Source organism: Fukomys damarensis, unplaced genomic scaffold (genome assembly GCF_012274545.1).
Source record: "Fukomys damarensis isolate Sample0158 unplaced genomic scaffold, DMR_v1.0_HiC HiC_scaffold_25, whole genome shotgun sequence".
Classification (NCBI taxonomy): domain Eukaryota; kingdom Metazoa; phylum Chordata; class Mammalia; order Rodentia; family Bathyergidae; genus Fukomys; species Fukomys damarensis.
The window spans coordinates 18589215-18615248 of NW_022900937.1; the positions used below are offsets into that span (position 1 = coordinate 18589215).

General features: G+C 41.1%; 1 protein-coding gene and 1 long non-coding RNA gene across 8 annotated transcripts in view; one reads left to right on the forward strand and one right to left on the reverse strand.

Moving 5' to 3' along the window:
- Iqch (IQ motif containing H) overlaps positions 1-26034 on the forward strand; it is a 192513-nt gene that overhangs the window by 148182 nt on the left and 18297 nt on the right. For 5 of the 7 annotated variants that reach the window (XM_010643289.2, XM_010643292.2, XM_010643290.2 and 2 more), the window contains one exon: positions 16727-16897. The exons of 1 other annotated variant lie outside the window; for it this stretch is intronic. In XM_010643289.2, coding sequence (XP_010641591.1) covers positions 16727-16897 — 171 coding nt within the window. Of the gene's footprint in view, positions 1-16726; positions 16898-18739; positions 18817-26034 lie in introns of those variants that run through there. One more of the 7 variants, XM_010643295.2, reaches the window with a different exon arrangement.
- LOC104875608 overlaps positions 1-26034 on the reverse strand; it is a 111801-nt gene that overhangs the window by 48708 nt on the left and 37059 nt on the right. Inside the window, exons 2-6 of the long non-coding RNA XR_784117.2 lie at positions 24157-24229; positions 13342-13456; positions 11143-11216; positions 10526-10585; positions 8984-9120 (exon numbers count right to left, since the gene is read on the reverse strand). This is a non-coding gene — a long non-coding RNA (uncharacterized LOC104875608). The remainder of the gene's footprint in view (positions 1-8983; positions 9121-10525; positions 10586-11142; positions 11217-13341; positions 13457-24156; positions 24230-26034) is intronic.

The window sequence follows — 26034 nt, forward strand, 5'->3', positions numbered from 1 at the left end:
TTTTTTTTTTTTTTGGTACATGGGATTGAACTTAAGACCATGTGCTTACAAGGCAGGCAATGGCACCGCTGAGCTAAATCCCCAGCCCAACTTTTATTAAACTGTTTTAAAATACAGACTATCTCCCTAAAATAGAAAAAAAAATACTTTCATTGCTATAACAAAGGGTTCCAGTCCCAACCTTTCCACTGACCAACACGGTACTTTGGACAACTCACTGGGCTTCTCTAAGCTCTGCTCTCTTGTTAACAAGTGGTGAATTTCTGCCTTCTTTGCAGGATGTTCTGAGAGGCTGAGCAGATAGATAAAAGGTGCAGTTCTTATTAAATCAAATGGCATAACCACATGTGAAACTGTCACAGAGGCCCTCAGCAGGTTCTCAAACTGTGAGCAGAATCTGAATTGAATTAGCATCATTTTTAAAAGTCACTGAGCATTATCATCATCTCAAAGTGATATATAAGCATCAGAAATGAATATATTTATTTCAGGGAATGGAAAAACCAAGGTCTACAGAAATATCATAATTCCTTCTTGCTCATTTCTGTATACTCAGCACCTAACATCCTGCCTAGCATATAATAGATGCTCAATAAATATTTATTAAATGAATGAATGAATATTTCTCTCTGAATTCCCCTCTAGTACTCTCATCTACAATATCTCCCTAGCTCTGTTTTCAAGATATATAAGGAATTCACCAAGGGATCTTAATGAGATTTACTTTTTATCTTTAGGGAAGGTATTTTATTTATATATAAGAAGGTTAACAGTTATATCTAAATTAAATTTTAATAGGCCTTTACAGAAGTACCTAACATTCAGTGTTTTTAAATGCTATAATAGGCACAGTGTTAATCACAACTTAATACCTAGTATAGGGAAACTAGATCCCAAAGGATTTTGAAACATTATAGTAAAAGACTTGTCCCTTTAAAGGTCTGCATCTTGTGTCAGTGAAAGAAACCTGTAATATACAACAATAGTAACAATCATGGTAGCAATGATGACTTTTACAATCAACACAAGGCCAATGATGACAGATTTTACAGTGAAAATTATACTTTACCTAAATAGTGAAAGTGGCCAATTTTTCCATATACATATTTACCTTGCGATTGACCTTAAATGCTACATTAACCCCATTACACTGTAAACGTTAACATTCAGAAAGCAGGAACCCAAGCCTAAACCTCAGCCATTGGCTGGCACCTCAGAGGGTCCACAGATAACAGCCCTAATTCCTCTGTCTACATCCAGCAGTCCCCCTCCCAGGACTCCTTCAGATGCTCCCTCATCATGGAGATCCTGCTGCCTAGATACCTGTCAGGACTTTGAAATCTTTAACTAACTTTAATCACCACAAACATTGCCAGGACAGGGAAATCTGGGCACCCACACCTCACCCTGCACTTTCCAGGGGGTATTACATATCTGCAGGACTCAAGAGGGCAGCAGACAGGGAAAAAGGAAAAGACTTTCTGCTAATAAGAAAGAATAGAACATTCTGTACATGCAACCGTTTATAGCTTGCCCTGACCCCCACAGTATCACACACACAAAAAAAAAGCCCTGAAAGTCTCTTTCCTACGTCCAGCTGTCACCTGTGGTCAAGACTTTTGTGGAATAAAAATTTCCCTTTCAAAATTGTACTTTTCCAGCCCCCCAGCTTTGCTAAAGTATAAATGACAAATAAAAATGGTGTACATTTGAACTGGGGCTGTAGTTACTGGAGTGCTTGTCCAGAATACAAGAGGCCTTGCATTCATCCTCAGTGCTTAAAAACAAACCCAAAAGAAATATGTATTGGAGATATGCAATGTTATATTTTGATATACATTGTAAAATAATTAACACAATCAAGCTAACATATCCATCATCTCAGATGGTTGCCTTGTTTTATGTGTGGGATCTACTTTCTTTCTTTTTTTATTTTTTGGTATGGGGGCTCAATCTCAGGACCTTGTACTTGCAAGGCAGGTGAGGTGCCACTAAGCTAAATTCCTGGCAAGATCTACTTTCTTAGCAAACTTCATTTGTACAATTATTATCAATTCTAGTCATCAAGAATATTGGATCTCTACAACTTATATCTATTTCTCCCACCTTCTGATCCCAGGTGACCACCTTTCTATTTTCTGTTTCTGTAAGTTTTATTTTATTTTACTTATATATTTATTTTTTGGATGATAACATCCAGAGATGCCTGTTTTATTTCTCAATAGGTGGTTGAATTTTAGGCTCAGAGCATCAAATAGTCTAATTACCAGCTAATGTTATACCTCTGAACTATAAATCAACAATATATTTCAGTAATGAACAAGTGTCAACAGCATAGGCGACTGTGTGGTACTTGTCTTTCTGCATTTGGATTATTTCATTTAGCATAATGTTCTCCAGGTTCACAAGTCACAAGGAGCAGGATTTCCCTCTTCTTCAAGGATGAATGATATTCTGTGGTATGTGTGTGTGTGTATAATTGCTGGATCTTATAATAGCTACATCCTGAATTTTTTGAGGGAGCTCCATAGTCTTTTCCATGAATGGCTACACTGATATATACCCAATAAATAATGTACAAAGAGTCCACATCCTCACCAGCATTTACCTCATCCATCTCCAAAGCCGTAACAGCATGGCAGAGGGCATGGAAAAGAAAGCTGCCTAACCCATGGCAGCCAGGAAGTGGAGGGAAAAAGGAGGAGCCAGGGACAAGCATATCCTCTGAGGATACACTGCAGCGACCCACCTCCACCCAGGCTCACCTCCTAACAGTACATTCAGCCATAAACTCATCAATGGATTAATACACTGACGAGCACAGGGCCCCCAGGATCCAATCATCTTCTAAAGGCCTCACCTCTGAATGCACGTGCCTTTTGGGGGACATTTTAGATCTAAACTCTAACGGTTTGTTGCTACTGACTTGTATGAGCTCTGTGAAATTGTCCTTAACACTCATTTTCACTTATTTTATTCTCCTGTACCATAATGTCAGAGTGACAATGTACAGGGTAACTTGCTCTTGTCCTTATGTCTTATGACCAGCTGGAACTGTCCACCACCACCGCCCACTATGGCACTAATTGTTTTTTCTCAATGATCATACGCGCCAGACTTTTCAGGACAGATCAGCTGGGTGGCTCTATGTTCAGTGAACACATTCTCATCCCACCTCCTACACAGTTCCTTCATCCCTACAACTTGTGTTTCTTTTATTTTTTCAACTTCTCATCCTTCAAAATGTGTTTCAAAATCCAACTCCACACAGAAATCTATATTAATTAATCCCCCTTCACTGCCACTTCATCCTCTGGCCTTTCAGATGATCAGCATAATTGCTAATGATATTAACTATTTGTTGAAATGTTGTCATCGGCCAGGCACTATTGTGTATTTCACATACAATACCCCTAATCCTCACCCTCAGATCCCCAGCTTACAAATAAGGAAACTGAGGCTGCAGTGACATGTTCAAGGTCACACGACTATCTGGTGGCCAATCCAGGGTTCCCACCATGATGTGTAGATACCAAGTTTGTGATCTTCCACAGAAAACACTGTGCACCGCACTGGACTGATGGTGACTTCCTTTGAAAACGTTTCCCCTTCACCACCACCATTGCCAGAAAAAAAATGCATGTTCTCTTGTATTTCCTCAATCTGCTTGTTGATTTGAGTTGAACAGCTTAAAGCCAGAAAACACAACTTCTATTTTTTTTAATATATTCCATCCTTGTGCTCAGCACATAAGGTAATCATTAAATGTTAATGACTAAGTGAAATGGAGTAAAATCAGTGTTGTGGTCGCCATTTTTAAGCTGTAAGAGTTTAAATGTGCAGCCCATACAGAACACCACAGCTGGGAGCTCCATATTGCCATTAAGCCAGAAGGTGGATTCACGGGATGGGAACATTGAAAACAGACACTCCAACAATGGTTAAGTCAGTTTTCCAAACCACTTTCTACAAGTAGCTGCTGCTTTTCCCCCATAATAATTTTACAGTGATTAGCCTGGTAGGTGAGAAGTCCCAGGCAAACAACGAACGTCACAGAAGTTTAGAAGACCCACTGAAGTACTGGGTCAAGGACAGAGGTGATGTGGGCAACAGGTAGAATCCTTTTCGTCTAGCTGGTCAAGAGTGGAAAAGAGCCACCATCCAGATTTCCATTATGGGGTTTATCTTCCAGGATAAATGCCTCTGTTCTGATAATTAATAAAATGCAATCGCACATTCCAACACATATGGATATCAAAAATGTGTGTTTGGTGAGGAATAGCATCGTATGCGACCGGGTTCTGCCTCCTTTGCTTTCTTTGCTCACAGCAGAAAATGTCCTACTTTTTGCCAAAACCTTACTACGTAGCTTTTTAACTTAATTAAATATATAGGCAATTACTGACACCATCTGTCTTTGTAGAAAAAGAACAAGAAGTGACACAAAAGACTAGAATTCTGAAGGGAATCCTTTAACAAACAAAATCTTCTGGCTCCCCTATGGTAATACTTATTTTTAGGAGCCCTTCTGTTACTTTAAATTATATCTTTTAGAAATAATAAACTTGAGCTACACTTTAAGTGTGGTGGCATTGATATGATTTTTATAAGAAAATATCAGATAATCCGTTGCTTTTTCAGTACAACAAAAACTTCAACATGTCATTGAACATCTGTTACCAGCACAGTCTAACATAGCACTTAAAATCCCTGAAAATCTTTATAAAGTTACATGAATCTTTGGCATAAGTGGAGTTGTTTTAACAATATGTATATTCCTCCACATACTTCACCTTCTTAAACGTAAGATGCATTGTGTTCCCCTTGTTCCAAACTTCACTTCGCTTCATGAGGGAGCCAGTCTTATCCTATCTTGCCATACTCCTAGTCCGTCGTAGAGTACTAACCTTACGTACACCTGGTTTTTAATCTCTATAGGCCTCTCCACTGATGGGTGAATATGTAAATGATATTAAACTGACCATCTGAAGTTTGATTAGGCAGAATGAGGTGCCAATACTAAATACAAATCCAAATCAACCAACAAAATTCACTCTCCGCCCCCACCAGGAGAAGATAAGCAGAGAATAGAAGGAAGAACACGGAGTGCTCCCGGCCCCTGGAGTGACTGCCGGGGAGGGGAGCTGAGTCCTCCACAGTTCTTCCATGGGCTGGAGACAGCGCGTTTTGAATCCCTTGTGGCAAAAACACAAATAGAAATAGAAATAGAAATAGAAATAGAAATAGAAATGTGCAGGACAAGAGGTTATTATCTAAAGGGATCAAGATAAGGCCATTTTCTCAAAGAAATAATGCTATAAAAGTTCTCTTCACATTAAAGATACACAGTGTACCAAAGAATATGCTGTACCAGATTTTGGAGGGAAAAATCAATGTACATATTTTGGATTTCTTTTTAATTTAGTTACGATGAGGAAGTATGAGGAAAGTAATTTCACAGTTTCTTTTAACAAGTTGTCTCAAAGATGGTGTAAAATGCCTAGCACATACAAATAGAGCTGAGACTGAGAATTTACACTTATCGGCCATGAGTTAAGAGCCTTCTTGGTGCATTCTCCTGAGAGGAAGTTGTATATTAAGAAACAATGCACTGAAGATTAGAAGAGCAAGGGAGCCAGGAAGAAGGGAGAAAATACCTTCCTCAATGCTATTTCTTTCATTCATTAGAAGTGGAATCCAGGGACAGCTGGCAGGGGAGGGGCCCATCAGTTAAAGGCAGTCCCCTGGGTGTAAGCTCAGAAGCCAGAGCCCAGTGCACTGGCACAGCCCTGTGTGAGCCAAGTAGAAAACCAGGGCTGAACAAGGTGATTTTCAGTCAGTGGCTACTCAAATGGCATTTTCCCCAGGACCCCTGTGCTCTACATTTCTGGAAAGAACCAGGGGACTTTTATAGAGCACATGTAGGAACCTTGGCTTTCTGCCTATACCAAAGAGCAGTATTTGTTTGTCCTCTTATGGCTCTCATGCGATGGGCTCCCAAATTACTTTATAGACAAATAACAGGAAAGGTGAGACAGAGGAGCATTAAGTGGCCTGCCCAAATTCCCATGATAAATCAGCTCCAGAACTGTTAGTACTTGGTGCGGATTCCCAACGTGGCTGCCAGAACCATGGTGTGCTCTTGTGGTAACCAGGAGCACCTTCCCCAGCATCTGGCGTGGCAGGAAAACCAGGACCTTGGGCTTAGCAAACCTGGATTTTTATCCGAGTCCTGCCACTTAGCTGGTAGCTACAGAACATTTCTTCAATTGTTTGAGCCTTCATTTTCACTTCTATTAGGTGAGGATATCAATGCCCACCTCACAAGGCCGTTGTGAGGATGATGCGAGGAAATCCTGATCACAGCACCTTGCACTTAACAGAACCCAAGTACACAGTACATGCTCCATTCTTCTCACCTTTCCTTTTCCAAGTCTGTCTCCCACACTCTGCCAGAGAAGCAGCTTTCAGAATGTCACTGTTGTCAAAAAGATGACATACTGGCTTGACAGGGTGTGGAATCAAACACTAGAGTCTACAGGCAATACGCGCAGCACTGTGTAATCTTAATTCACCCCCAGCTAACTGAATCTGAAAGGCTCTGTGATGATAAACATACAGCACCTGGGACTCTGTCCTCTACAGTCACCAAATCAGTGAGGATTGATATTATTGGATTAACTCGGTGGGGCTGAGGCAGGCTCCCTGTGGAAGGCAGGCAGTGTTGGGGAGGGTCCACACCACAGAACACAAGCTGAGAGGCTGGGGGCTGCTGGGATGCACAAAAAGAGGGCAGAGGGGAGGTGCAAGAGCTGAGTTTTCCTTTATCACGTGCCTACCAGCCCGGCCAGTCCTGCCTCTGGATTTCACCATGCCCAGCCCCGCTCCGTCCAGGAGCTGACACATAATGCAAGCCCACAGTGGGAAGGAAGTAGGTAGAGATGGACTGCCTGCTAGGAAAGTAACACTGTGTCCTTAAGCTCACCAAGTCTTTCTGAGATTATGACTATTACATTATGCTAATGTATTATCCCTTCCAACTCACGACTGCTTATTAAGCCCCATGTAATGACTCTTACATCGGGCACTAGTTTGCTTTACTGCACGTGGCAGGTATGTGTTAGCAATACACAGCAAGCTTTTCAAGGTTTTGAATGATGACACAGAATAAATTCAGAAGTCATTTTCAGAGGTGGCTTATCACAGACTTCTACAGTCAGTTATTATGTACACACTCAACTAGATTCAAGTATCAGGCCACAGAAATTATGTAGGTTTCCATCCTACGCGTGTGTGCGTGTCCACGTGCACTAGCTTTACTGAGATACTGTGCACTGTATAATTCACCTTTTGAAAGTGCACACTTGAGTAGTTTCGAGTATATTCACAGACTTGTGCAACCATCATAATTATCTACTTTTATAACATTTCTCTCACTCAAAAAGAAATTTGGTACCCCTTAGAAGTCACTCACCATACCTCCTTCCCCTCAGCCACTAGAAACCATTTTCTGTCTCAATGGATTTTTCTGTTTTGAACATTTCATATAAATGGGATAAAGTAATAGGTGGTCTTCTGCAATTTTTCTTTCATTTACCGTGTTTTCAAGGTTCAGTCATGCTGTAGCATGTATTAGTTGTGTCAGTCATTGCTTTTATGGCTGAATAATATTCCACTGTATGGCTGTACCACGTTTTGTGCATTTACTGATGGATATTTAGGGTGCTTCCACTTCTTGACTGTCATGAATGATATTGCAATGAACATTCAAATACAAGTTTTGGCGTGAACAGGCAAAGCCTTGTTCCCAGGATTTAAAGAGGCGGGACTAGAATAGCTCCAAGGCCACGGCCTTATAATACTTGCTTCTGACCTACGTATTCTGCAGCCAAGGTTGTTCTCGATAAAATATTCCAGTTTATTGGAGCTCTCAGGAAAGAGGAAAAGAAAACTCTGCTAGCAAGTCAGTGAACTTATGGGGCTAGTGCTGCATGCTCACCCTCTCCGTGAGAGGACTCCGCTTTGTGAAGAGTCCTCCACATCTCACAAGGACTGTGCACAGGAATCCTCCTGCTGGGAACTACAGAACAAGAGCCCTTCTGCCTTGAAAATCGACAAAGCCTGTTGGCGATCATCTGCAGTAGCACTAAAGGAGCACTTCTCAATAAAGCAGATCATTCACCAGCCCTGACATTTACAGCATGAAAGTTAGAGGAGAAGAACCACACACAGTGTGGGATTACTGTATTGAGTCGCCATGGAAGAAGCATACACTGTTTACTGGGAATCGAACTCGGGACCGTGAGCTGGCGAGGCAGGAGGCGGCACCCCTGAGCTAAATCCCCTGGCCCTATAGAAGCATGCACTATTACTAGTCCTAGAAACTTAATGAGGTTCTAAAAATTGGGTTTTCAGTTTAAGAGACTAGTGTTTAATTTCAAAATAAGAAAGTGGCCTTCCAAAAAATTCATAGCAGAAAAACAAGGAAATACTTAAAAGAACAAAAAGAAGAAAGTATTTAACTCCATACCCTAAGAGTATAAATAACATCAGATAGGACATCAGTCTTAAAAATGGCAGAGGAATGATCACAGATTTATAGAGGTAGGAAAAGAAACTGAGAAAGCAAGAGTGTAGTAAAAGATTTCTGGGAGTGCACTTTGGCAGAATATGCACTAAAAGATTTGCAGGGTTTTTGTTTTGTTTTCAACAACAGTAAAAAATACAAGTGTGGCTACTGCTGATGTGTGTTTAGATTACACAATTTTTCATTTTGGATACAGAAATTAATTTTTAATATAGTTTTGACACCTGTGAAAGAATTTCCAAAGTAACAGAGAAGCATCTGGTATCATATTAAAAAAAAAAATTTTTTTAAATGCTGGTAATTAGGTGTCCTAGAAAGAGCTAGAACAGGATCAAGCATTCAGTCTTTAATCTCAGTTATTCCCCTAATTATGGGACCTGTAGCAAAACAGCTCACCTCTCAGAGTCCTTGTCCATAAAATGAGGAGGGCAGGATGCTGAAGATCTTGCAAAGTCTTCCAGGAGAGGGTTGTTTAGGACCTCCCTGGGTATTTTCAATTTCAGATATTTCACACATACCACATCCACATCACCCTGTTGGAACATGATTTAGACATAACTACGTAAGAGTTGTATTGCACTTAACTGATACATTCCATTTTGTGGATATTTCAAAAATGTTTATTGTTATTTTGCAGTTTCTGTATTTGGAAGACAGTTACTTTTTTCTAATTGAAACTTTCTGAAGCCCTTTGAAATTTGTGACTTAGGCATGCTGTACTACCTGGTCCTGCGTGCTAAATGGCAGGACCCTGCTGTTTGTTGTTGTGGTTAATTGTTGTTGGTTGTTTGTTTGCTGCCTTTCACACTACAGATTTCAGAAAATCATTGTAAGGTAGTGTCCAGGGCAGCTGTTGGTACAGAGATTGGATGTTCTCGTTACTCAGAGATGGTCACATGGAGCTATGATTTAAGTCATGCCCAAGCAGATAGAGCACTAACAGAAACAGAGGGGAAGGTTTCCAAGATGGGTACCAGGAGTGTTTACTGTTGACCAAGCAACAGGCCCACACAATGGTGTAACTGGGGCATTAATAGTCTTATTTTCCCTCCACAAGGCTGGGCTATCCCAGAAGTTGCCACTAGGTGGCAACAGGACAAGAGGCTGGTGTCTCTTCTGCCTACTGATTTTTTTAATGTAATGCAAATAATTCTTACTATCATAGTCATATTAATATTCCACTCATTGAAAATTCTTACAGTGCAGCATACCCATTTCTTTAAAATTAAGTATCAAGTGTTTTTACCACAATGGAGAGCTCAATGTTGTCTGGCATTTCAGTGATCCAAGTGGGAAAAAGAGGTATCTTTTAGCAACTGCCTGGGAGAGCATGTTCTCTTTATGATAGCTGGGATTCTAGAGTCTTTCTCTGCTCCTCATCTTTGAGAAACAGAAGAGAATACCACAGTCAAAGGCCAAGAAGTGAGTTCTGCTTCCTTGACTGCTCCTGGCAGTCAGATAAGAAGGGAGATCAGGGCTTAAACACGGCCCTACAGAAACAGTCTCACACAGTTTGCTGTAATCACTGCATCCTCATAACAGCCCTTAAGGGAGAGGCCTCAGACTCTTGTCAGTAGACAAGAAAACAGGCCCAGAGATGGGAGGAAGTGTCGTAAGACCATGTAGGTGGAAATGTCAAGACCAGTATTCCCAGCCTTGTAACTCTGTTCCAGGGGTCTTTCCAATTCAAAGAGAACACTCGCCTCCCTCAAATCACAACTCTCTCTCGTCCCCACTTCTGTCATGCTTCTGGTACTTCTTTCCCTCTACCCAGTTACCCTCATCCTTGTCAACTTTATTTCATGTTGGCCTAACCACAGTGAGAAGCACGTGTCCCCAGGGAAGGGCTCAGTGCTATAGCTCTCACCTCTCCCCAACCAGGGAGAGAGTGGAACCCCAGACCCAAAAGTGACAGCAGAGAAAAGGCTACCTCCTTACCAGCAACAGATTCTGTTTCAGCACCACAGCCCAGCCCAGCACATGCTCCTGATCATACAGCTGAAAAGGAGAAAAGTTCCTGAGGTCTCAACCCACCCTCCAGATCACTCTCCAACAAAGGCATCTAAAATGTAGCACACTTGAAAATGAAGTTTAATTGTTTATTATTTTATTTTATTTTGGCACAGGGATTGACCCTCAGGCTTCTTGCACTGAACTACACACCAATCCCTTTTAATTTTTCTTTTTTTAAATTTTGAGACAGGGTCTTGATTAAGTCACTAAGTTGCCCAGACTGGGCCTGAATTTGCAATCCTTCTTCCTGAGTCTCCCCAAGTGCTGAGATTACAGATGTGTAACACCGTACTCAGACCCAAAACTGAAATATTGACTTCACCTCTAAACAATTCCTCTAGCTGTCTGTCCCACTCAGGAAATGATAACTCCATTCTTCCACTTTCTGCAGGGCAAAAGTCTTGGAGACTTGATGCCTCTCTTTTGCTCACACCCCACAGCTAAGCCATGGTTTAGCCTTTTTGGTTGAAATGCATCTACAGTACGAACGCATCTCCCACCCTTCACTTCACCATACTAGCTCAGACAGTAGCATCTCTCACCCAAAGTTTGGCAATATCTTCCCCTCTCTGTCCTCGTCCTCATGGTCTCTTCTCAAGGCAACCCTTCAAAAACCCTTTAAAAACAGAAATTAGGTTATACCATCCCGATTCTCAATACCTTCCCATGAATTCCCACCCTCCATGTTTTGTATGTAGGAAGTAATCCCTTGGCATCATACTTTGCCAAACAAGACGTACAGAGGGAGCCTTGGGCTGCCCGTGGCTGAATTATCCTACTAGAGGAGCTAGGCATACAATCTGGCTCCTATAACTTAGCCATTGCTCTAAGAACTCACGGGTCTGACTGATGGTTTGATCTTGCTCTAGCGGAAATTGAGAGGTGCGATGGATGCCACCTCTGTGGTAGGTGAATTCTCAACACTGCACCTTTCAAAATTAGCTTAGGTGGAGAGCAAGTTTTTTAAATTTTTTCCACAAAGTGGCAAATCTTTACAATTCCCTGTTAGTGTCATAGACACATCTGGAGGCAATGGAGTCTACCAGGCCTACTACCTCCAGTGATCAGTCAAGGAAAATGCAGCCTAGTGAGGTGACTTGCTGTGGGTCACAGATAAGTGCCTCAGACCCTGATACAAAAACCTCTGGCCTTTAGCAAGTCACTTACTCTGTCTGGACCCTCAAGTGCTTCTCCTTACAAAAAGAGAAGACAATCTTGAAATTAGTCTGCAAAACATCTATGAACTCTTAATGTTCTGAAAGTCTGATTCTTCATTGAATGTCACAGATCTATAAATCCATCCCTCAGTGCCATACCTAACAGGATCCCCTTAAGGGAAGGTTGGCAAAAGACAAGACCAAACCCTTTGCTATAGAACTCTACTCGCACTTGGAGACAGTTTGACTGTGGGGCCTAAGCCCATCTGCCCACATCTGCATGCTGTGCTACCCATCCAGCCCACCTGTCACGAGAAAGAGGTAGAAGCAGCAGGGTGGCAGGTGGCCTCCATCTGCCTGAACACCTAAGGCAAAGGGGGCTCCATACTGGGCCTCTCTCCCACCCCTTCTGTCATCCCAAAGAACCCAGAACAGAGCCATTCTATCCTGAACCTCTTCCTGTCTACCAGGTGTCTGGGAAGAGGTGTAATGAGCACTGCTAGCAGTCAGGGCAGAGGAGAGCTGGGCTATGGGCAGCACCTCACCCCTATCCACCTGCACTGGCCCTACCCTTCTGCTCAAGTTGCAATGGGCTTCTTTGAAACCAATCCAGCAGGAATAGAATTCAAGTCATGTGCATGATTTTTAATTTTCTAGTAGTCTCATTTTTAAAAGTTAACAGAAGGTAGATGAAAATAATATTTTATATAACCAAACTATTATCATTTCGGCCTTCTCTCAGTATGAAAGGTTATTGATTAGATAGTTTACACTGTTTTTACATCCTCAGTCCTGGAAGTCTGGTATGTTTTACATCAACACACCTCAGTGTGGATCGGCCATGTCTCAAGGGCTCAGTGGCCACAAATGGCTCGTGGCTACCATATTAGTGCAGATCTACAAGATGCATGAAAATCTGTATGTAATTGCAGTTATAATTCTGCTTATCTCACATTTGTAGTTAACATTTTGTTATATTCTCATTTAGTCTTCTATGTATATTGCTTTTGCAAAGCTAAATTCGTGTTGCTTATATAATTTTTTATCCTCCTGTTGTTTTGTGCTTCCTAAATCAAGTTTTTCACAACCACATCATCCCTTATGATAATAGCACAGACTATTCCATAACTCTGGTATGTCATGATCTTCTTAACCAATGCCCAAATATTGGACTGCTGCAGTTTTTCAATATCACAAATAATGGTTAGATGAACATTTTGTATTGCTTGTGCTCTTAAGGCCTTGATGTAAGTCTCTCTAGCCCTTTAGCCATTTTTAACAAAATGACTTTGTAATATATCATAAAACAATAATCAACAAGTGTTTTCTGGCTCAGAGCCAAGTCACCTTAGGGTTTTTGTCATGTACCTGTGATACCTGGCTCTGTGACCTAGGACAAACCATGTCCCTTTCTGTGCTGGAGTAGCTCCATTTATAAAATAAATTTATTTATTAGGTGTTTTTTAAGGGTCTTTCCAGCTCTAACCTTCAGTAATATCTTTCCCTCACCCTTACATCTAATCAATTAACCCATCAAGCTATTCATTATAAGTCATTATAAGCAAATCATGCCAAAACCACTACCTTCACATTTTAAAATCCATCCACTTGCCCCAGTTCCTGCTCATGGTGCCTCTGAGATCACAGTCATCGCTTCTTTAAATTGTGATGGGCAAATCCAGTGCAGAGAGATGAATTTCTAAAATTAACATAAAAAATAAGATAAAATTAAATTAACATCAAAGTCCAAAATCAGAAATAAGGTTAAATCAGAGGTGAATGAAAGCCTGGAGCTGGCACAGAGGAGGTATTCAGTGAGAATTCGCTTCACTTACACTTGATCTTAGCCAAAATGAACCTGAGCACAGCCTCCAGAGAACACAGGCACACACACAGACACACACACACACACACACACACACACACACACACCTGCTCCTTAAAGCTGTGGGGAGTTCACAGTGCAGCCGTGGAACTGTGAATGGGCACTGTCTCACCAGCCTTACTCCAAACACTGGAGGCTGCAGGAAGACGAAAGGGTTCCTCTAAATGGCTGACAGTCTAGAGGGGAAGATCAGAACCCCTGTACATAAAACAAGCATGCCTTGGGCGGTGTCGTCATTGGAAAAACCAGATGGAGAAGACAACAATTATCCGAGCAAATCAGGAAAGCCTGCTGTTGAGGAAAAGGCTAGAGGAAATTTGTTCCGCCATTTCCTTTGTGAACCAAGGAGTTAGGGCAGCCTGGGGAGGCAAAAGTACTTCACCTCTAGAAAATCTTGAGCTCTGTGATCTCAGCTGAATCACGAAGCTGCTTTTTGATCTCAGTACCCTCATTAGTAAAATGAAGCTAGAGTAACACTAACCTTGCCCAAACCCAACCTTCTACTAGACTGAGTTGTGAGGTTGAACCAATAATTACAGGTTGGCAAACCATTTATGTAATGAGGTGATCTAATAGCTATGTAGACAACCAAAAGATATACAGCACTTCTTAAGAATCATCTATTTCTCTTAAAGAGAATCTTTAGCAATCATAAACAATGTTTGAATTTGAGTAACTTATAAGATAATCTATGTGCATTTTTTAAAAAGCCATGTAGTAGGTATAATCATTTGTTCTTTTGACACCTAAGAATACTGAGAGGGACGGAGCCTAAGAAACTTGTTTAAATTTACATTGCCTGTAAACAGATACAGGCTGAGGCAGGCATGGTAGTTCACACTTATAATCTCAGCATTCAGGAGGCAGAGGCAGGAGGATTGCCACAAGTTCAAGGCCAGCCTGAGCTACATAAGACCCCGTCTCAAAAAACAAAACAAAAAAAGAACAGATATCAGCTGAGTCCTTGGTTCTTAGTCCTACGCTGTGCTGCCTTCCTATTAAAACCTTATCACCAAAGCCTTAATAATATCAACATACACATTAATAGTACTTGTTATGTAAGTTTCTCTTTGATCAAGAACACTAAGATACCAAAATACAAGTCTGAGGCGAAATTCCTGGCATGCAAGAAAGAATAGCCAGCTCACTTTCTCCTAGTGGCTGTCCCCATCCGATTTACATTTGGTGCCATACAGCAGGAAATATTTAAGTTGACAAATAGTTGTATTTACAACTGCAACAGAAATTTGGCAGTTAGTTTTTAACAATTGTTGCAAATGTGATTTATTTGCTATTATAAAAGGGCATTACTGTGTGAATATGACTCTTGAAATTAGCTTCAGTTTAGCAAGGGGCCTTGACAGCTTGACCCCTTAATATCCTTATAATGATGCCATTTACATTCAATGCTTACTCAAGTCACTCACTGCTAGATTTGTTTGAGAGGAGTCCACTCTAGGGCAGATGTATTATGTATTTTAACATACAGAGTTGGCAAGTGGAGCACTAGGCCTTCTAAGAGGAAAAAATATTTAATCAAGTCTTCATGAAAATGTGTTAGTTTCCAACTTCCTACAGTGAAAATGCATTACTGCTAATTACAGCATACTCTGGAAATACAATACTTCATGTTTTCTCCACAAAGACATTTCTATGGCATGGATTATATGAAATAAGAACACATTCTGATCCTCTTCACCTTTAGCTTTTAATTTGACTGGAGAATTGATACGGGATCAGTGCCATCTCCTCCGGCATGGCATGTAAGGAGGGTGAAGTCAGAGCCAACCGGAAGTGGAATCAAATCCCAGGGCCACCATTTCCTGTGTGGACTCGGGTACCTCCCTTACCTGTTTCTTTATTTGTAACATGGGGCTATGGCTTTCTTAGGTTATTAAAAAGATCCAAGATGTCTATGAAGCACCTGGCACACTGTAGGTACTTGATACAGGATAGCAAGTCATGGTTTTGTTGCTTGTTTAAAACTCAACTGTCACCTCTGGAATGCAGCCCAGCCCGTCCCTTCTGCTTCCATAATACTTTGTCCCATCCCATTAGTACATTATGTATTAGACTGTATTGTAATTAATTGAATGTGTTTTCTGCCTTCACCTTCTTCGGGGCAGGACTCAAGCCTGTTCACTCTGACCCTCCAGTGACTAGCACAGTGATAAATCTTGAGTATTGAACTGTGGATGATTCTAGGGGTGCTTGGGGATTCAGTGTGAGGGCGGAAATTTAAAGTTGATCTGTCTTAGGAGAAGGAAGAAGTAACAGATGATCTGTTCATTATTGGCCAGTTTAACACATACTAGATGCTCAGTAAATACCTGTGAAGGGAATTAATAGACATCACTCAGTTATCTAGTAGTTGAGAGTAATTTATAATGAACACGTCTATTTTTCAAAACATTTTCATTGTACTACAGTATCCTAACAATCCTGTGATACTTCTAAGATAATGTGTTATCATCTATTGCCAGTTGAGGGTACGATGACATTGTGGTGTGGAAAACTGATACTCCTGCGCCTCATAGTTAAGTGGTGGTACAGCTATGCCTTACAGGCCAGCTATAGGTTTCCCCTAAGTCTCATATCGACAATCCCGGGAAGACTAACCCTTCTTTTTCCAAAATCAAGATAAACTACCCTTTCCTCGTATTTCTCACTCCTTTAATCTCATGTTTGGTCACTCCTTACCCTCTTCTTCTCCATTTTTCCCCATCTCTGAAGCTTCCATCCTGTCTCGTTTCCTCAGTAGAAAACACTGCACTACCACAGGTAGAAAGATCTAAGTCAACATGAGCCTTTTGGAACTAATCATCTCTATTAGACTGTCCTGGCTAGGTTATTTTCATTTCTGTAACTTTCCATATAACCTTGACTCTTCTTACTAGAATCGGACTCCATCCCTCAGCTGAATGACATAGAAACAGGAGCAAAAACATCTATTCCATTATGTCCTGTGGTGACTGGTTTAGTTTGTCCTGCCATGTGCTCCGTCTGACTAGGGTTGGAGGGGGCTTTCTTTTCTCTCCTGTTTCCTGATGTCACCCTCATTTGTCTGCTTCTTGTTTTCATCAGCTATGGGCAACGGGCCTCAGCCTCTCATATAGTGACCAGCTGGCTCTGACTCAGCTCACCCTCTACCTGACAAATGGCCATCTGGACTGCAGTCTGAGCACCCTTGAGGTGCCCCGCTTTGTCCCAAAGAAAGAAACAAAAACGAAGCACCATGGCACCCTGTCAGTGCCGGTAAGCAACAGATAATTTCTGATCGTTCTCAGGTTCAGCAACACTCAGCTGCCACGTGCAGAGCTCTATCTGCAGGTCAGGCTCCTTGAGTTGGAGAAAAAAAGAACAAACAAGGCAAATCAATGAACTGCTCTGAAGAGGGTTTGGGGGATGTGAATGTCTTGGTTGCCACAGGACAGAGGGCACCCAGAAAGGGAAGCAGTGGTAGAACCATGAAAGCTCACATGTTTCTGTTTGCGTGAACCCCTCAGTTCTCTGCTTGTTTCCCTGGATACCTGCTGCTTCAGTGACCAGCTTTTTCAGACAGACTCCATATTTATGCCTACCTTCTATTTTGAGCTTCAGACCCCTAGATCTGCTATTCTACAAAACTTCTCTGCTTAGAGTCCTCAGGGTCAGGCTATTCAGAACTGCACTGTCATCATTCCTGCCCCTGTACTTCCTCTTGGTGGATCGGGGTAGAGACTGGTTAAGACACCCCAAGCTCCACATGCATGCTGTAACCAGACATGTTGATTCCAGCTGCTAACAGGCCTTAGCTCAGAGCCCTCCTGTCCCACCATGGAGACACTGCCCTAGTGTTACAACAGCTACTCATTAAAACTCCCTGCCTCTCATTTCTCCTCTTAGTCTAGACACACTTTTCAATCAAGGCTGCAAGAGGAAAAGCAAATCTAAGCATGTAGCTATCCTACTTGGGATTTTTTAATGACTTTCAGGAAAATCCAACTTCCCAGGTTGGTTAACAAAAGCCCTCATAATCTGCCTCTTCCTGTGGCCACCTTCTCAACACTAGCCCCATCGCAAAGGTAGCTGAGACCAGTCCTGCAGCTGCTGAGCTTTGACCAAGCCCAGTCCCTGGGTAACCGAGGGTAGGTGTCTATGGGAAGAGTCGGTTCTTGATGGAACAAGCTAAATCGGTCATGGAGAAAGATGGTCAAAAGGACCTGATGGCCCTGAGTGTGAGAGTGCTCTGGGGTTCTCCGGCCACAATGGCCTTAATAGCTGCCAAAGGGTTGCTTCTACCTTATATGATAGTGGGCCTCCTGCTCTTTTTGTAAATGAAGCTCCATTTGAAATCCAAACACAATGAACAGATAAAAGAGGAATTCCAGTAGTTAAGAGGACTCCACACTGGTATCCCAGGGATACCTTTCCAGACCAATGTCTCCTGACTGCTGAGCCCCTTCAGGTCTAGTAGATGCCTAAGGATTTAAAGGGCCCTGTTTGACTGCCCAGGGTCTCTACAGTCACCCTAGAGAGGGTGCCTGATGTTATAGTGCTCAAGTAGTCTCCTCCTTGTCCTCCTCAATCCAGTTGACATGTGAGGGAGCCAGCTAGGCCCTTGCTCATGGGAATCCCTCAACTCTCTGCTTATTAAGATGAGCAAGCTGGTAATCTCAGTTTTCTGAGAGGCTGAGGCAGAAAGACTGCAAGTGTGAGCCCAGGCTAGACATTTACCAACAGTGAGACTGTCAAAATAAAAAAGGAGGAGGAGGAGGAGGGAGAGAGCAGACCAGAGAGGAGAAAGAGTTTTCCTTTAATTAGGCCCCAGGACATTGCTAAGAATCTCCCATGTCCAATCCCACTTGTAGCCTCCATTTTCACCAAAGGGACCTGCAGGATGCTAGCTACAAGAAAAGAGCATTAATATTCAAGCCCTTCTGACTGGAGAACCTAATTCAAAGCCATTTCTAAAAGGAAGCTAGAAGATAAGTTAGTATTCAACACAAGCCTTCCAAAGACAGTTTGCTGCATTTAAGTGTGTAGCTTCAGAAAGCCGTAAACAGAAGTTGTACTGTGAATTAGAAGCACTCTCCCATTTTCCCACCTTGCCTATAGGTTTCATTCTTAGCTACGGGCCACATACAGGAATTCTCCAGTGATTGAGAGTTAAACACTTTCAGGAGCTGCCTACACACAAGAGAGATGCATCATGATCTTCAGTACTTCAAAAGTCTCTACGATCACTGCAGAAAAGCTCTGCATGGTTTCTGGTGTAGAGATAAATTCAAAGTGCTTCGTTTTAGACAATGGATGTCCTGATGCCAGTGCCACCACTTGTGTGTATCTGCCCCCAAAAGTGTGGACTCACCTGATGGGCTCTTCTTTAAAAAGAAGCATTACAGATGTACACACTGTACACACCATGCAATTCACAACCAAACTGAAGCCTCCTGAACAAGTGTGAACAGACTATGATGCTGTCAAGTTTACGATCTGACAGTTGACAGCCCCTCTGAAGACTGGAAAAAAGGAAACACACAGATGAGACCGCTACAATAATGACAGCACACTCAGAACTGCTGCCTATAACATATGTCTATCCCTTTAATAATGTGCCATGCCGGGAAAAGCAGAAAACTCTCTTGGATTCTTAGAATAACTCAGAACTGTGCCATGTCAGAAACAGGTGTCATGGCTGTCTAGACCTGGTTAGAATTAGTGAACAGGATTTTGAACCAGTTCCTCCAAGATAGCCACTTGACAGTGTAAGTAAGGTCTGAGAAATCCCCCGACAGGCATGTTCTAGAAATAAAAAAGAAGCTGGGTGTGGTGGCGCATGCCTGTAATCCCAGCACTCAGGAGGCTGAGGCAGGAGGATCACTGTGAGTTCGAGACTAGCCTGAGCTACATAGTGAGTTCCAGGTCAGTCTCAACTACATAGTGAGACCCTGTCTCAAAAAACAAAACAAAAAAGTAGCATAAAACTGGTATCCTTGGCCATCAGTTTTCACTTCTTCCCTCTTTTCCTGAACCTTGCAAACCTCAGTTGGTGAATGGTCAAAAGGAAACATCTTTGCTAACATCTTAAAACAATGCAAGTCGTTTATATGCATTTTAACAGCACATGATCTGTAATGAATGATTAAGTAAAACCTTTTGTGTTAAATTATGATGTTAATAATGATTCTGTCTCCTGTAATTTATTATGAATCCTCAAATGCTTCGGGTTTGATTTTGATAGAATGCAACAACAGAGTTTATATGATGACTTTATTTTTAGAACTCCTTCTTTGAAGGCACACATTTCCCCACTACTGCTGCTACTGTAATTATGCACAAAACCAATCACTCATTAGAGTTAGGATACATTATCTTCTAGACAGATGAGGCTAAATAAGCAACACATTAATAATTCAGAGAGCAGTTCATTATGCATGTGGATGCCTGCTTCGTAACTGAAATAAGAACCTCATCAGCCTCTGCCAACCCTTAAACAATAGTTCTGTATTATTGCAGCCACATTCCAGTTTACGCTTGTTAAACTGCTACTTGGATTATTTTATCAAACATTCATTTATTTGTGGTCCCTTACTGCTGAGAACAGATTTTGGAAGCTCCTTTTTTAAGTTAATGATTTGAGCAATGGGTGTTATTAATTCTCAGAATATTATAAACATGATTAATTTTCAGGCAGAGATTTATTACATAAGGATTTCAGCTATGTCAACTGAAATGCATCACTGTCAAGACAAGTATCATGGTGGAAATAGAGTATGTTCCACCCTTCGAGCGCTGGTGCTCAGAACTAAATCAATTTAAATTGTGGCTGAAGCAAAATTATATTCTCCAGTGAAAAGGAGTATTTGGAGTCTCCTTTATTTAGCTTGAAGCACTCTTGTTAGATTGTGATTTAGAAAGGTAGTTTAATAAGCCTAGACTTCTTCCAGTAGTGTTTTCTTTTGCTTTCCCTAGTTTTCATAAGAAAAAGCTAACTTCCCAAATTCCCACAAATCTCAGATGCGGCCAGTGGGAATCTGGAGAGCACTGATTTAGGAGTTAGGGGTCAGGAAATATGATTGTCTCTCTGGCCCTGGTCTTATTTATAAAATATGGGAGAGCATGAGCACCTAGATCATGCTTACAATATAATCAATATGAGAATGAGATTGAAGATCTTAAGTTAATTACCTGTGTGTTATGTGAAAATATCCCTGAGTACAAAGCATTTATGTATTTCACAGGAGACTTTTCAACTGTCATTACTTCACCAAGGTTAGTTATAGAAACCAGTCATTCAACTGAAGGACTTTTCTGCTTTGTAATGTGTGAATATCTGAAAAGTAAAATAATCTTTATTTCCCATACTGTCCATGAAGTGTGAAGAGGTGTCATTTCTCCTTGTCTGATGTGAGTGGTTTTGCTTGTTGGTGGCACTGGTTCTTTGTGCTTTGTAATGTGCGTGAATATAACCAAGATTTTCAACAATGAAAAAAAATATGGGAGAGCTAAATGACCTCGGAGTCTCTCAAGGAGTAGGATTGTGTGGAGCTTATAGAATGGGCTTCTGTACTAAGCCTGACCAGGCAGCCTTCTGTGCTGTGCAGGCATCTGTGAGGGAACACAGCCTTTTCTGCATAGTTCTGGTTCTTTGTAGATACTTTTAGAAAGGACAATACTGCTATGACAGGTCACATGCTGAGTCTTCATCAGCCATCACTTTGGTTATATCAGTTAACACTTTTACAAGAATCAACTAGACACAAATTTAGCAGTTATTTACTCAACACCTACTTCTGCCAGGCACTCAACTAGTCTCAGGGGCTATAAGGACAGGTACAGCAAAGAGCTCCAAGTTTATCAAAAGGCACATGTAGGGCAGTGGGCAACTATGCCATATAAATTAATATGATGTAACATCCAGAATATATTGAACCTTACTCCACATGAGGTAGTTTATCAAGTGCTTTACATGAATCTTATTACAACCTTTTTACGATATATTGCTACTAGGCAGGTAATGTTATGATGTTCATTTTTAGATAAGGAAACTAAGATTAAGAGGTATCAAACAACTCGTTAAAGATCACTCAGAAAACACATGATGAAGCCATGGTTTACTTGTCAAAGGTGAAAGCCTGTTTGTTTAACTACTGTGCAATGGCTGAGAGTCAGGGATCAGACCCAGAGGAGATTAAGCATATCTTTGAGGAAGTCTCTAGCAAAGGCCACACAGAAAATTATTTTCCCGAAGGAGGATTCACCTAACAGTGTAATGAAGTTGTTTCCAGGTACAATGCCATTATCCACTGGCTTCTGACCCATTCTGAGCTGGGCCAAGACCCAGTAGCACTGGATGGTTTGGGGGAGTCTTAGATTTTAAAAAAGGAAGGTGATTGGACATGGCACAGGTTCCCTGAATAGGCCAGATTTCCAAATAAATGAGTATGGAGAGATCATATTACTTACGCGGTGAGCCCTCTGGAAAAGCCCAACTATGTATATGTATTTTTTATAAATAAACAGTTTGCACACTAAAATGACACATGAAATATAAATTTCAGCTCTTGTCTTCAAAATCACATTTAATGGCATTCTTATTTAAGTTCTTTGGCTATGTAGTATACTTACATAGCTCAAAAGGCAAGTCCTTTTGACGGATGAAAAGTCCTTCTCATTACCTAGAACCCCCCAGCAAAAACAGCCGCCATGTTTGGGGTCTGTACCTTCTTTCAGGGCATCTTTTTGCACAGACAAATGAATGAACATACAGAAGATCCCCTTTCCTCTTATGTCCGAAATGCAGCCTACAATACATGTAGCTATTCTGAATCTCACTGTTTTTCTTTGCAGAGTTTTCTATACCAGTTCATTAAGAACAGTCTCACTACTTTTTAACAGCAACATATTCCACTGCATGCATCATAATTTATTTGACCTTTCCTCTATTGGTAGATTTTTGGGGATTTTAAAAAATATTACAAACCATACTGTAGTGAGTTACTTGGATATATATCTTTTTGCACATATTTTGGGTATTAGAATACACTCCAAAATGTGGAACTGTTCAATCGAAGGACATATGCATTTGTAATTTCAATAGATTATTTCCAAATAGGGATTTCTTATTTGATCTTTGGCAAACCTAAATGAATTGTACAGCATCAAAAGAGGATTGATTACATAAAACAACCTATCAATAATGGTGCTTTCTATTTGTAGAACTTATACTTTAAATTTATAGGAGTTTATTTTATCCCCACAGTAATCATAAGAAATAGATAAAACAAAGATTATTATATCAATTTTACAGAATAGGGAACTTAATCTATGCAAAGTTAAGTGAGATGCCCCAAGTCATGAAGCTAGTAGGCAGCAAAGTCTGGCTTTTCTGATTCAACTCCCTTTTTGATGAATTGGTTGGTTGGTCAGCTTTTGTTTTAAGTAATTGACCTGATGTGCAAAATTATTGAGTGTAGTAAGTGATCACTGCTAACGCTTACTGAGTGGTTATTATGTGGCAGACTCTGTTCTAAGGACTCTACATACTCATCCAGTGGTCACACCGATACTTTTGTCATCTGTGCTCTCTATCAAGATGGATCAAAGATAACCTGAGATATTCAACAGGTTTTTCTTTTTCCCCCTACAAACTGTGGAGTTGGCTAAGTTTTTTTTAAAGTAGGTGTATTTTATTTGTTCATCTTTATTAGCAGTATAGTAACATATTTATTAAGCACTTAATATATGCCAGGAATTTTGCCAAGCATCAGAGTTGGAAAGGAGACACAGAAAAGATGCTGATATTAAAATTGATACACAAGGAAAAACTCCATGGCCTCCTGTAGGTGCCACTTAAGTGACAGACCCCAACCTGCTGCCTTGAAGAATAGGGCAGTCATTCAGTGTCCAGGATAGGAATACATCTTCCAGGAAATGGGACAGAGGCTACAGAGAGCCTGTGGTCTCCTAGAAGGCAGCAGCGAACCAAGAGCAAAGAGTCATGGGAGGGAGGGAAAAGAAGAGGGTGGAGCCAGGCACTAAGCAAGTTTTGGGGACCCACCCACCAAGACGGGCTCCAGATTTTATTCTGAATGCAAGAAAGAGACACTGAAGATTTCTGAGAAAGAAAATTACATTGACCATTCTGGGTTTGAGAGAAACCTTCCATCTAGTGGTAATGCTCAGAATCCCAGAAGACTAGGGTACCAAACACTTGATCTTAGCCAAAAGGCCGAGAAGCGATTGACACTGAAGATTTCTGAGAAAGAAAATTACATTGACCATCCTGGGTTTGAGAGAAACCTTCCATCTAGTGGTAATGCTCAGAATCCCAGAAGACTAGGGTACCAGTGGAGGGAGAACAACCTGGGAAATTACCTTTATTGTGGGTCCAAAATCCTTTCAAAGAACCAGCAACAAACAATAGTAGACACCAACTATTAGGTTCTAGAGACAGCATGCTTATTTAGTCAACAGAAGTCAGAGAAGTCAAAGAATATGCTCAAGATCACACAGATAGTAAGTACTCTCACCACATTTTGATCCTCAGCCTTCTGGATTCCATGTAACCCTTTTACTATAGAATTTGGCTCACATTCTCAGCACCTACAGGCAATAAAGGTCTGGATTAGCATGGTGATGGTAATGGAAAAGGAGCAACAAGAGATATACCAAATATTCAGGATAAGAATCTGAAATACAAGCTCATGTCTGCATCCACAGACAGAAGAGACCTCAAGGCAGTCTGTCCTTACCTGTCCAGTTGTCACTTACTACTGGACAGTGAACATTTTGCTGTGCTTTGAGGCCCAGATACACAGCATTGAGCAGGACCCTGCTACCAGGTACCTTGTTGCCTCTCTTGCTCACTGGGGCCTGATACTGGTTTTGTTTGTTTACATACTATGGCAGCATAAGACAAAAATGACCTTGGGATTATCTCGTGAATTCATGGCAATTGCCACACAATTACATGCTCAGTAACCACAATGGAATTCCAGAGTATTTACAGTTTACTTCCATGTGCAAACGTTCAGACTTTTGGGTCTTCATTTGAAGGTGGGAGCACAGCACAGCCTAGCACGGCAGGGCATACAGAGCTGGTGGCCATGATGTTTCAGACTGCCTAGCCAGCGGAGCGAGTTTCTCTTCACTGGGTTTTGTCATCTCCTCTGTAATTCCTACTTAGCTCACCAGGGCTACCCTGTCCTCCAGGGAGCTTGTCATCTTTGGGGATCGTGTGCCTGACTCTACACTTCTGCAAATCACTTGCTTTGATTTCAAAGCACACATACTGACTGGCAGATCACTGAGTTACATGTTTTGAAGAGTTTGTTAAATCAAGGGAAATTATTTCCACCTATCTATTCCATTTATTCATTCTTTCTCTCATTCAATAAACACTGAAGGCTCTTTCTCTGGTACCCTGAGTTCAACCTAGAGATTCAGAAAGCATGCAATGCCTGCCTCCAGAATGTTCCCAGTTACCCAAGGCAACAGGCGGGGAGACAACCCACTGTTATGAGGGTGATGACAATGTACGACTATTAGATATAGGGGGGTCAATTAGATTTTCTTTTGTTAAAAAATAATAGGAATGGAGGTAGATAGACAAAGCTTGGTCGATGGGTATTAAGTGATAGTTAGAGAGAAAGAGCACAGGGTACTATTTCATAGTATGGTAACCAGATATAACACCTATGTACTGTACTTTTTAAAAACTAGAAGAGAGAATTTTCAAAATTTTCACAACCAAAAAATGATAAATGTTTGAGGAGTTATGATTTAAATGTTACATTTTATATATATATATATATATATATGTATATATATTAAGTGATAGTTAGAGAGAAAGAGCACAGGGTACTATTTCATAGTATGGTAACCAGATATAACACCTATGTACTGTACTTTTTAAAAACTAGAAGAGAGAATTTTCAAAATTTTCACAACCAAAAAATGATAAATGTTTGAGGAGTTATGATTTAAATGTTACATTTTATATATATATATATATATATATGTATATATATATGTATATATGTATGTATTGAACATTATATGGTGCCTGCTACTATGTACAACTTTTATGTTTTTTGTGTATCAGTTAAAAAAAAACAAAAGCCAGTAACTACAGATGGGATGATACTGATAGAAGTATTGACTCCAGATGTGTTAGCTGACAGGAGCCTAGCATTCCTATAGACATGGATTCTGCTTATGCGTGGGAAGAGCAGCCTTAACGATGTTACTGATGATGGGACCCTCAGATACAGGGCTTGATGTAAGTGTCGGGAGAAAAGACAGAGCACGTAGGGAGTGTGCCACCAAATGTGACCAGGATGTCTGTGTGGGATATGTGGGGGGGGTCCTCTGTTGGGCGCTCAGTCCACCCTGGTTTCTGCACTATT